This window comes from Tachyglossus aculeatus, chromosome X3 (assembly GCF_015852505.1).
Source record: "Tachyglossus aculeatus isolate mTacAcu1 chromosome X3, mTacAcu1.pri, whole genome shotgun sequence".
Taxonomy (NCBI): domain Eukaryota; kingdom Metazoa; phylum Chordata; class Mammalia; order Monotremata; family Tachyglossidae; genus Tachyglossus; species Tachyglossus aculeatus.
Window position 1 is genome coordinate 9,915,755 of NC_052099.1, and position 12,752 is coordinate 9,928,506.

General features: G+C 43.0%; 1 protein-coding gene across 4 annotated transcripts in view; it reads left to right on the forward strand.

Moving 5' to 3' along the window:
* FER (FER tyrosine kinase) overlaps positions 1 to 12,752 on the forward strand; it is a 300,139-nt gene that overhangs the window by 195,423 nt on the left and 91,964 nt on the right. For all 4 annotated transcript variants that reach the window (XM_038770433.1, XM_038770435.1, XM_038770436.1 and 1 more), the window contains one exon: positions 7,310 to 7,366. In XM_038770433.1, coding sequence (XP_038626361.1) covers positions 7,310 to 7,366 — 57 coding nt within the window. The remainder of the gene's footprint in view (positions 1 to 7,309; positions 7,367 to 12,752) is intronic.

Here is a 12,752-nt window from a genome sequence, read left to right on the forward strand (position 1 = left end):
GCAGTGGGGGAAGGAAGAAGAGGGGGCACAATTGTTTTAATAAGGTGCAAAGGCACAAGTGGAGGGAATAAATTTCAAAAGAGTATGGGAGATCTCTTGGAAGATGGTTCTAGACCTTGAATTGGTTGTGGGCAGGGAATGTTTCTGTCTGTTTATTGTTGTATTCTCCCAAGCACTTGGTACAGTGCTTTGCACGCTGTAAGCGCTCAATAAATATGCTTGAATGAATGACTGGGAAGGATGAGAAAGATGCAGGGTTTGGAAGGGTCATGGTTTAAGGAGGGAAGGGGGAGTTTTGGGGTGTTCATGCCAACCAGTCAGTGAGTCTTCCTTAAATGGGCTTCCTGAAAGTATCAAATGTCAGAATTTTACAAAAACTTTCAATATCAAATTGCCAATATTTTTCCCCCTCATTTCAGTAGTGAAAATGCACACAAGGAACCTTAACATTTTCTGTAACTCAGTAGAAGGTAGTGGGTTTGTGTGGATTGATGTACTTCAAAATCTATTCAGTTGAGGCAGGAACATATGTGAGTGTATACACACACACACACACACACACACATATACACACACACATATATATATATATTTTTTAAAAAAAGCACACCTGATTTAGATCTTAGGACAGATGGCTTGGAGACTTCTAAATTATTTGCAATCCAAGTAGAAATGCTGTTGACTGAACCTGCAGCATCTTTTATTTATAAGGGATATAGCAGACATAAAATATGTATATAAGATAAAATTATAATGGTTTAGAATGGACAAAGTGTGAATTTTTTTCTGAAATATTTACACAATCTTCAAACCAACTCTGCTTCAATCAGTATATTCATAACAAAAGAAACACTATTATTAAAATTTTCAGAGTAAATTATTAAAACAAATATATAAATCAGTTATGTATAAGGAACCTTGCATGGTGTGGGGTTTTTTTGTAGACTTTAAACATAAATTCATGTTTTGTCTGTAGCGACATGAACATGGTTGCATTAAGGAAGGAAATGAACCAAAACAAATGGTCCCAAATAATCAAAAAGTTTTCCCAGGTCTTTGAAATTATTTTTCATTTTTGTCTGGGTGGGGTTTGGTAATGTTTATAAATGAGCTACAGAATAAAAGACTGCCCAAATCATTCCAGAATAATATTTCCTTGTTAAAATTCTGAGACTATTTTTTATTTTTAATGATATTTTAAAAATGATATTTATTAAGTGCTTATTATTTGCCAGACATTCAACTAAGCGCTGGGGTAAATACAAGCTTATTTTTTAAATGGTATTTTAGTGGTTACTATGAACTGAACACTAGAGTAGACACAAGGTAATTGGGTTGAACACAGTTCCTGTCCCACATAGTGCTCATAGTATTAAACCCCATTTTCCAGATCAGGTAACTGAGACAGAGAAGAGTTAAGTGACTTGCCCATGGTCACACAGCAGATACATGGCAGAGCTGGGGTTAGAACCCAGGTCCTCTGACTCCCAGGCCCTTGCTCTTTCCACTATGCCATACTACTTCTCATTGTGGGTAAGGAATGTATCTACCAACTCTATTGTATTCTCCCAAGTGCTTAGTACAGTGTTCTGCACTCAAGTGCTCAGTAAATGCCATTGATTAATTTGTCACAGCTCTGTGATCAGTCATATACTGAGCATTTACTGTGTGCAGAGTACTGTACTAAGCACTTGGAAGAGTACAGAATAAACAGAGTTCGTAGACTGGTTCCCTGCCCACAAGGATTTTTTGGTCTAAAAGGGGAAACAGACATTAATATAAATAAATGATGGATATGTACAAAAGTGCTGTGGGCTGAGTTTACGGTGAATAAAGGGTGCAAATCCGAGCGTAAGGGCAGTGCAGAAGGGAGTGGGAGAAGAGGAAATGAATTGGGGAAGGCCTTCTGGAGGAACTGTTCTTTTATTAAGGCTTTATTAAGGTGGGGAGAGGGATCATCTATCAGATATGAAGAGGGAGGGCATTCCAGGCCAGAGGCAGGACATAGGTGAGAGATTGATGGCAAGATAGACAAGATCGAAGTATGGTGAGTTGGTTGACATTAGAAGAGAGATGTGAATCTGCTGGGTTGCAGAAGGAAAGCAGTGTGGTAAGCTAGGAGGGAGCAAGGTGGTTGAGTGCTTTTAAAGCCATTGGTGAGGAGTTTTTGCTTAATGTGGAGGTGGCTGGGCAACCACTGGAGGTTCTTTAGGAATGGGGAAACATGAGCTGAACTTTTTTTTTTTTTAGAAAAATAATCCAGGCAGTAAAGTGAGAGTACTTACTGTGGCACAGAGTACTGAAGCACAGAGTACTTACTGTGGGCAGAGCACTGTACTAAGCACTTGGGAGAGGACACAGAACAATGTAACAGACACATTCCTTGCCTACAATGAGCTTAGAGTCTAGAGGGGGATACAGACATTGACATAAATAAATTACAAATGTGTACGTAAGTGCTGAGGGTGGGGGTGAATAAAGGGAGCAAGCCAGGGTGATGCAGAAGGGAGAGAGAGAAAAAGAAATGAGGGTTTAGTCAGAGAGAGTACTTAAGCACTTAGCAGAGATGATCCCTGCCCAAAACTAGCTTAAAGACTAGATGGGGAGGTGGGCATTTTTTTAAATGGCATTTATTAAGTGCTTACTATGTGCAAAGCACTGTTCTAAGTGCTGGGGGGATACAAGGTCATGAGGTTGTCCCACGTGGGGCTCACAGTCTTCATCCCCATTTTACAGATGAGGGAACTGAGGCACAGAGAAGTTAAGTGACTTGCCCAAAGTCACACAGCTGACAAGTGGCGGAGCCAGGATTTGAAGCCATGACCTCTGACTCCAAAGCCCGTGCTCTTTTCCACTGAGCCACGCTGCTTCTCAAGATTAAGATTTAAGGACTGAGAACTTGCACAGAGGAATTGATTCTAGTGTTACCATAGAGTAATGGATAGAGCATGGGCCTGGGAGTCAGAAGGTCATGAGTTCTAATCCTGGTTCCGCCACTTGTCTATGTGACCTTGGGCAAGTCACTTCACTTCTCTGGACCTCAGTTACTTCATCTGTAAAATGGGGATTGAGGCTGTGAGCCCCACCTGGGACAGGGACTTCGTCCAACCTGATTTGCTTGTGTCAATCAATCAATCATATTTATTGAGCGCTTACTGTGTGCAGAGCACTATACTAAGCGCTTGGGAAGTACAAGTTGGCAACCTATAGAGACAGTCCCTACCCAAAAGTGGGCTCACAGTCTAGAAGGGGGAGACAGAGAACAAAACCAGACATACTAACAAAATTTGTACTTCCCAAGCGCTTAGTACAGTGCTCTGCACACAGTAAGCGCTCAATAAATATGATTGATGATGATGATAAAATAAATAGAATAGATATGTACAAGTAAAATAAATAAATGGAGTAATAAATATGTACAAACATGCATACATATATACAGGTGCTGCGGGGAAGGGAAGGAGGTAAGATGGGCATGGAGAGGGGGACGAGGGGGAGAGGAAAGAAGGGGCTCAGTCAGGGAAGGCCTCCTGGAGGAGGTGAGCTCTCAGTAGGGCCTTGAAGGGAGGAAGAGAGCTAGCTTGGCGGATGGGCAGAGGGAGGGCATTCCAGGCCCGGGGGATGATGTGGGCCGGGGGTCGATGGCGGGACAGGCGAGAACGAGGCATGGTGAGGAGATTAGCGGCAGAGGAGCGGAGGGTGTGGGGTGGGCTGTAGAAGGAGAGAAGGGAGGTGAGGTACGAGAGAGCAAGGTGATGGAGAGCCTTGAAGCTGAGGGTGAGGAGTTTCTGCCTGATGCACAGATTGATTGGTAGCCACTGGAGATTTTTGAGGAGGGGAGTAACATGCCCAGAGCATTTCTGGACAAAGACAGTCGGGGCATCATCATCATCATCATCATCAATAGTATTTATTGAGCGCTTACTATGTGCAGAGCACTGTACTAAGCGCTTGGGAAGTACAAATTGGCAACATATAGAGACAGTCCCTACCCAACAGTGGACTCACAGTCTAAAAGGGGGAGACAGAAAACAAAACCAAACATACTAACAAAATAAAATAAATAGAATAGATATTTACAAATAAAATAAATAAATACAGTAATAAATATGTACAAACATATATACATATATACAGGTGCTGTGGGGAAGGGAAGGAGGTAAGATGGGGGTGATGGAGAGGGGGACGAGGGGGAGAGGAAGGGGCTCAGTCTGGGAAGGCCTCCTGGAGGAGGTGAGCTCTCAGTAGGGCCTTGAAGGGAGGAAGAGAGCTAGCTTGGCGGATGGGCAGAGGGAGGGCATTCCAGGCCCGGGGGATGACGTGGGCTGGGGGTCGATGGCGGGACAGGCGAGAGGGAGGTACGGTGAGGAGATTAGTGGTGGAGGAGCGGAGGGTGCGGCCTGGGCTGTAGAAGGAGAGAAGGGAGGTGAGGTAGGAGAGGGCGAGGTGATGGAGAGCCTTGAAGCCCAGGGTGAGGAGTTTCTGCCTGATGCACAGATTGATTGGTAGCCACTGGAGATTTTTGAGGAGGGGAGTGATATGCCCAGAGCGTTTCTGGACAAAGATAATCCGGGCAGCAGCATGAAGTATGGATTGAAGTGGAGAGAGACACGAGGATGGGAGATCAGAGAGAAGGCTGAAGCAGTAGTCCAGATGGGATAGGATGAGAGCTTGAATGAGCAGGGTAGCGGTTGGGATGGAGAGGAAAGGGCGGATCTTGGCAATGTTGTGGAGCTGAGACCGGCAGGTTTTGGTGACAGCTTGGATGTGAGGGGTGAATGAGAGAGCGGAGTCGAGGATGACACCCAGGTTGCGGGCTTGTGAGACGGGAAGGATGGTAGTGCCGTCAACAGAGATGGGAAAGTCAGGGAGAGGACAAGGTTTGGGAGGGAAGACAAGGAGTTCAGTCTTCGACATGTTGAGCTTTAGGTGGCGGGCAGACATCCAGATGGAGATGTCCTGAAGGCAGGAAGAGATGCGAGCCTGGAGAGAGGGGGAGAGAGCAGGGGCAGCGATGTAGATCTGGGTGTCATCAGCGTAGAGATGATAGTTGAAGCCGTGGGAGCGAATGAGGTCACCAAGGGAGTGAGTGTAGATTGAGAAAAGAAGGGGACCAAGCACTGAACCTTGGGGAACCCCCACAGTAAGGGGATGGGAGGGGGAGGAGGAGCCTGCAAAAGAGACTGAGAATGAATGACCGGAGAGATGAGGAGAACCAGGAGAGGACGGAGTTTGTGAAGCCAAGGTCAGATAGCGTGTTGAGGAGAAGGGGGTGGTCCACAGTGTCGAAGGCAGCTGAGAGGTCGAGGAGGATTAGGATAGAGTATGAGCCGTTGGATTTGACAAGCAGGAGGTCATTGGTGACCTTTGAGAGGGCAGTTTCCGTGGAATGTAGGGGACGGAAGCCAGACTGGAGGGGGTCGAGGAGAGAGTTGGTGTTGAGGAATTCGAGGCAGTGCATGTAGACAACTTGTTCAAGGAGTTTGGAAAGGAATGGTAGGAGGGATATGGGGCGATAACTAGAAAGTGAGGTAGGGTCAAGAGGGTTTTTTTTAGGATGGGAGAGACATGGGCATGTTTGAAGGCAGAAGGGAAGGAACCAGTGGAGAGTGAGCGGTTGAAGATGGAAGTTAAGGAGGGGAGAAGGGATGGAGGGAGAGATTTCATGAGATGAGAGGGAATGGGGTCAGAAGCACAGGTGGCCGGAGTAGCACTTGAGAGGAGGGAGGAGAGCTCCTCTGAGGATACTGCTGGGAAGGATGGGAGAGTAGCAGAGAGTGTTGAGAGCCGGGGGGTTGGAGAAGGGGGGGAGTGACTTTGGGGAGGTCGGACCTGATGGATTTAATTTTGTTAATGAAGTAGGAGGCCAGATCGTTGTGGGTGAGGGAAGGAGGATGGGGAGGAACCGGGGGCCTGAGAAGGGAATTGAATGTATGGAAGAGCTGGCGGGGATGATGGGCATGGGTGTCAATAAGGGAGGAGAAATAGTTTTGTCTGGGAGAGGAGAGGGCTGAGTGTCCACCCCAGTGCTTAGTCCACCTAGTAAGCATTTAACAAATACTATAAGTATTATTATTATTATTACTAGGTTGACTCACCCTTATCCCTGTCAACCATGTTCTCTCTGAACCACGGAGTGGGTGCAGTACATGGTGTCAGTCCAGCTTCTGGCTGAATCAGACTGTAAATGTGAATGTAAGCTTGTTGTGGGTAGGGATTGGGACTGTTTATTGTTGTATTGTACTCTCCCAAGTGCTTCCTACAGTGCCCTGCACACAGTAAGCACTCAGTAAATACAGTGGAAGGAATCGGGACTAAAATCCGGGTCCCTGGATTCCCCTAGCAATGCTCTCGCCACTGGACCAACAGCAGAGATCACCTAAGACATATTTTTCTCCTCTCTAGAATCTGTCCAGCATCAGAATGAAAGTAGGCTTGATTTAAACCACATCTTAAAGCAGTATTGAATCTGAGTGCATAAATGACCGATGAACAAAATGAGCAGTGCAGCACAGAAAAGCTTTGAAAAAGAAGTCTAAATTATCAGTGAAAACACACAAGAAAGAGGCTTAAATATTGGCAGTGAATTAAATTTTTGCATGAATATCTAGCTACAAAATGAGCTCTCAGTATTCAATTCACGAAATAATTGAACAGAAGCATTTTGTTGAAGAGAAAAAATGGTCCCTAGTGCAATCACTAGCTTTGAAAGCATTTAATGCATATGATGGTTTGTAATAGCATGTTTGCATCACTGGTCTTCAGTATTGTACTGACACTATAATTGATGTTTGTTGTTTCATTATAATACAGGATTTTATTCGAGAAAGCTATGGAAGTATATGCTATAGCTTTGAGAAATGCTGATACAAGTCCTATTCATATATGGAAAATGTGTTCTCTTTTGTGTGTTGGGGGTAAATAAATCATTTTCTTGGATCAAGTGATAATAGGGCCTTTTTTGTATTGCAGAATGAAGTTCTCTTACCTGCTTAATCAAGTTTTTTTTAAAAACCCCCACAAATAATAGATGTAGTTTGAGCCTTTTTGGGAGGAGGGGGGTGGGCGGGAAGTATGCTGTGCTCTATTTCCATATATAGCATCATCCTGAAGGATTAGTCTTAGAAAATTTCTGTAATGTAGATTTTAGTACCGTATTGTGAAGCAATGTTTCTTTCATCTGTTGTATGTCGTCTTGGGGTTAAAATGTCTTAGCATGCTGTTGATCAAATAGTCTGAATGCAATATTCCTCTAGATTTTTTCCCACTGACTCAGATACATCTTACAAGAAATGTTCCTTTGTTGTAGGACAAGAAATGGATTCTCAATCATGAAGATGTCACACTGGGAGAATTGTTGGGCAAGGTAAGTAATCATCTAAGCTAAATTTTACAAGTCCTTTTCAAGTTTGAAGTTAATATTGATGGTGGCGTCCATAACCTTCATTATTCAGGGATTTTTTTATGTTTTAATATACTGTGAGCCATATTTCATGTTAACATATAAAAACATGGCACTCATAGTTTAATAAAATGTTAATCTAGTCTGTTACTGCTCATTGGAATAATTAGGTGAAAGGAAATCTGGAAGGATTTAAAGTTCATTGATAAATGTTTTCAATAAGAAATAAACTGATAGGTTAAAAGAATGAGAAGCATTGGTTCTTAGTACATGCTGGAAAAAAATCACCTGTGTTGTCACCTGAAATAATCCCTTTTTGTGTTTTCAGCATTGTTTTCAGTCCACTTACTTTTCCAAACTTCATTAGGATAAAGTGTTATCTTTGAAGAATTAGCAAACCATACAATACACAGGAGATGAAATGACTGACAAAATGCACTACTCCTCGGTGCATAGTCTCTGTCATCTCCAGAACACCAAAGCACTAAATTTCCATTGAACATGCCAGGAATGTGTCACTTTTAATGGCCATAGCATCCATTCACAACATCGCTAAAATCTACCCTTTCCTCTCCATCCAAACTGCTGCCATGTTAATCCAAGCACTTATCCTATCCTGCCTTGATTACTGCACCAGCCTCCTCTCTGATCACTCTGCCTCCTATCTCTCCCCACTCCAATCCATTTTTCACTCTGCTGCCCAGATCACAAAACCATTCAGTCCATTTCCCAACTCCTCAAGAGCCTCCAATGGTTGCCCATCCACCTATGGTCGTCTTTAAAGCACTCAATCCCTTTGCCCTCTCCTATTGTCGTACTGCGTTCCTAATACAGGTCAGCCCACACACTTCACTCCTCTAAATACAACTGTACTCACTGCACTTCAGTCTCATTTATCTTGCTGCCAACCTCTTGCCCACATCCTGCCACTGGCGTAGAACACCTCCCTCTTCATATCCAACAGACGATCACTCTCCCCACCTTCAAAACCTCATTGACATTTTTTTCAGACTTCCTCTGACTAGACCCTCATTGCTTCTCCTCCCCGTGAACTTAGATTTGTCCCCTTTATCACCCCACCCTCAGCTCCACAGCACTTAGGTACATGTCTGTAAGTTATCCATTTTCATGAATATCTGTCACCCCCTGTAGACTGTAAGCTCAATGTGGGCAGGGAATGTGTCCTATAACCCCATTATATTGTACTCTCCCAATCACGTAGGACAGTGCTCTGTTCTTAGTAAGTGCTCAATAAATAAGATTGAATGATTGATGAACTTGAAGAATGGCAAGCCAGATAAAAATAGCATGTATGATTGACTGCTGAAGTGGTCTAATCATTCTATAGTAAGCATGCATTAATTGGCCCTAGGTCAGAGAAATTCAGAATCCTTTTTGGAACCGAAACTAGACTTGAAAATCTGCTCAAAAGAATGAATTAATATATTCTATCATCCAAAGCATTTTCTTCAACAAGCATGTGTTTTTAGGAAATAAGACTTTTTCTATTGTAAGGAAAATTATTTTTGTGAAAAGCAAACTGCCAGTTCAAGTGCCCTGTAATATTGTGGTGAACTTTGGTCCAGTAATAAAGTCCCCCATCTAGACTGTGAGCCCGTTGTTGGGTAGGGACCGTCTCTATATGTTGCTGACTTGTACTTCCCAAGCGCTTAATACAGTGCTCTGCACACAGTAAGCGCTCAATAAATATGATTGAATGAATGAATGAATAAAGGTTTCAGGACCAAGAATCTACCTGAAGGAATTGAGTTAAAACTACATCTCCAAGAGATCTTCCCCAACTAAGCCCTCGTTTCCCCTATTCCCTTTCCCTTTTGTATCATCTTTGCACTTGAATCTGTATCAATCAGTGGCAATTATTCATCATCATCATCAATCGTATTTATTGAGTGCTTACTATGTGCAGAGCACTGTACTAAGCGCTTGGGAAGTACAAATTGGCAACATATAGAGACAGTCCCTACCCAACAGTGGGCTCACAGTCTAAAAGGGATTTATTGAGCTTCTACTATGTGCAGAGCACTGTACTAAGCACTTGGGAGAGTACAATACAACAGCATTAGTGGACATGTTCCCTGCCCATAACAAGTTTACAGTCTAGTCTGTATGATGATGATGATGGCATTTGTTAAGCACTTACTATGTGCAAAGCACTGTTCTAAGCACTGGGGGAGGTTACAAGGTGATCAAGTTGTCCCACAGGGGGCTCACAGTTTTAATCCCCATTTCACAGATGAGGTAACTGAGGCACAGAGAAGTGAAGTGACTTGCCCAAAGTCACACAGCTGACGATTGGCAGGGCCGGGATTTGAACCCATGATCTCTGACTCCAAAGCCCTTGCTCTTTCCACTGAGCCATGCTGTATCTTTTAAGCACTTGATATCCACACCACCCTCAGCCCTCCAGCACTTATGTATGTATCCATAATTAGTTTTAACGACTCTCTCCCCCTCTAGACTGCAAGCTCCTGCTAGGCAAGGTATGTGTCTACCAATTCTGTTGTATTGTACTCTCCCAAGTGCTTAGTACTGTGCTCTGCACATAGTAAGCACTCAATAGAGAAGCAGCGTGGCCTAGTGACAAGAGCATGGGCCTGGGAGTCAGAAGACTTGTGTTCTAATCCCAGCTTTGTTACCTGTTGTGTGACCTTAGGCAAGTCATTTCACTTCTCTGTGAAGCTCAATTCCCTCATCTGCAGAATGGGGATTCATTACCTGTTCTTCCTCGTATTTAGACTGTGAGCCCCATGTGGGACCTGATTATCTGGTATCTACCCAGCACTTAGTACAGTACTTGGCACATAGTAGGTGTTTAACAAATACCAGAATTATGCCACTGATTGGTTGATTTGATCAGTAAGCCATTTCAATGAGTGTAGAGTAAAATTAGCCCAAGAGAAAGGAAGCATAAAGATAAATGCTTAGTACAGTGCTCTGCACACAGTAAGCGCTCAATAAATACAATTGAATGAATGAATGCTCATTTCAAGAAATTTAATCACCTTCCTCTTAAAAATTACTGGAGCCTCAAAAAGAAATGTGGGATTGTTGATGTATCATCCATTCTACCCATTGCTTTCCAAATAAGAGAATTAATTAGTTTTTCACAGGAGTAAAATGAATGGAAGAAAAATAATTGGCCAAATAGATCCCATAATCATTGATCATGGGAGGTTAGGTAAAAACCACCTATTAGAGTACATCCTCTCCCAATCTCATTGAAATGATATTCACTGACCATTACCAAAGGTAGAAGGATGGATATTGCTCATGATTAATTACCTAAAAGTAATGAATGTTTTTGAAAATGAATAAGCACTGGTATGTTTACTCAAATGTAACTATTATGAGAAAGCAAATGATAGATACAGTCTAAAGAATTAACCAGAGAATCACACAAGGAAACATTTTAAAATGCATTTGCACTCTAAATTTGTTACCCATTTCTGACATATGACTACATTTTGTCCTCACAATTATCATGTCATTAGTAGCTCTTCGATAAACAAGAGCAAGTGTGAGATGGGAAAAGATACCATTAGAAAGTCATTAAATTGAAAAGAAAAGTTCAGACAATTTCATCTGTTAAATAGTTTAGCTAATTTTGAATATATCACTCATTAATTTTACATATAGAGAAGCACTGTGGTTTAGTTAACGAGCACATGCCTGGAAGTCAGAGGATCTGGGTAATAATCCCAGCTCTGCCACTTACTTACCATGTGACCTTGGGCAAGTCACTTAATTTCTGTATCACAGTTCCCTCATCTGCAAAATGGAGATTCAGAACCTGTTCTCCTTCCTAGTTTGACTGTGAACTCCATCTAGGACCTGATTATCTTGTATCTGCCCCAGCACTTAACAAATAACACAATTATATAGGAACAATTTGGCTTGTAGACATCATTTTGGTGTGATATGTGTTTAGGTTTTCAAGGTGCTAAGCTTTAAGTTGAACGAAGTCTGCTTGGCAGACTGGGAAAATTCCCAGAATAACACCACCCTGAGTGGAGTTGGGGCTTCAAGGGATTGATATTTTTCTTTATCCAAAAAGTGCAACCTTAGTGGGGATCAGAGATATGGCTGGGGGGACAGATGCATGGACTTTGTCCACCCCTTCTCACAGGAATCCACTGATTTAGTCTGTGACTGGGAGCCCCATGTGGGACAGGGACTATGTCCAACCTAACTTGTATCTACCCTAGAGCTTAGTACATTGCTTGACACATAATAATAATAATAATAATAATACAATACACTGGAGTTGGTAGACATGCTCCCTGCCCATATATAGCTTACAGTCAAGGAGGGGAGACAGACATTCAAATAAATTACTGATAGGGGAAATATCAGTAAGGATATGTAGGTAAATGCTGTGGGATTGAGGGTGGGGTGACTGCCAAGTACTTAAGGAATGCAGAGGTGATGCAAAATGGAGGGTAAGTAGATAAAATGAGGGCTTAGTCAGGGAAGGCTTCTTGGAGATATGATTTTAGGAGGGCTTTGAATGGTCTGTCAGATATGAAGGGGTAGGGAGTTCCCTGCCAGGGGCAGCAGGAGATCAAGGGGCAAGGGGTCCACGGCAAAATGGATGAAATCAAGATTCAGTGAGTAGATTGGCATTATTGTTATTAAGTAATTATAGACTATGCCCTGGGGTAGATGCACAATTATCAAATTGTACACAGTCCCTTTCCCACCTAGGAATTGCAGGGTTTTTGATCCCCATTTTATAGTTGCAGAAAGAGAGGCCCAGAAACTTTCCCAAAAAGTCACAGCAGGCAAGTGGCAGGGCTGGGACTAGAAGTCAATCAACAGCATTCATTCAGTACCTTCTTTGTGCAGAGCACTGTACTGTTTGGGAAGTATAATAGACATGAGCTCTTTCAATCAGCCCAGATATTCAATCTATCATTAAATCCTGTTGGTTCTACCCTCACAGCATGGCTAGAAGCTTCCTTTTCCTCTCGATCCAAACTGCTAATATGCTGATCCAAGCACTTATCCTATCCTGCCTTGACTACTGCATCAGCCTCCTCCCTGATCTCCCTGCTTCCTGTCTCTCCCCACACCAGTTCATACTTCGCTCTTCATTCTCCCTTCTGTGTCATATATACACTTGGATCTGTGCCCTTTGGGCTTTCAGTATTTGTCCCACCCTCAGCCCCACAGCACTTAATGATGATAGCATTTATTAAGCGCTTACTATGTGCAAAGCACTGTTCTAAGTGCTGGGAAGGTTACAAGGTGATCAGGTTGTTCCATGGGGGGTTCACAGAGAAGTTAAGTGACTTGCCCAAAGTCACACAGCTGGCAATTGGTGGAGCAG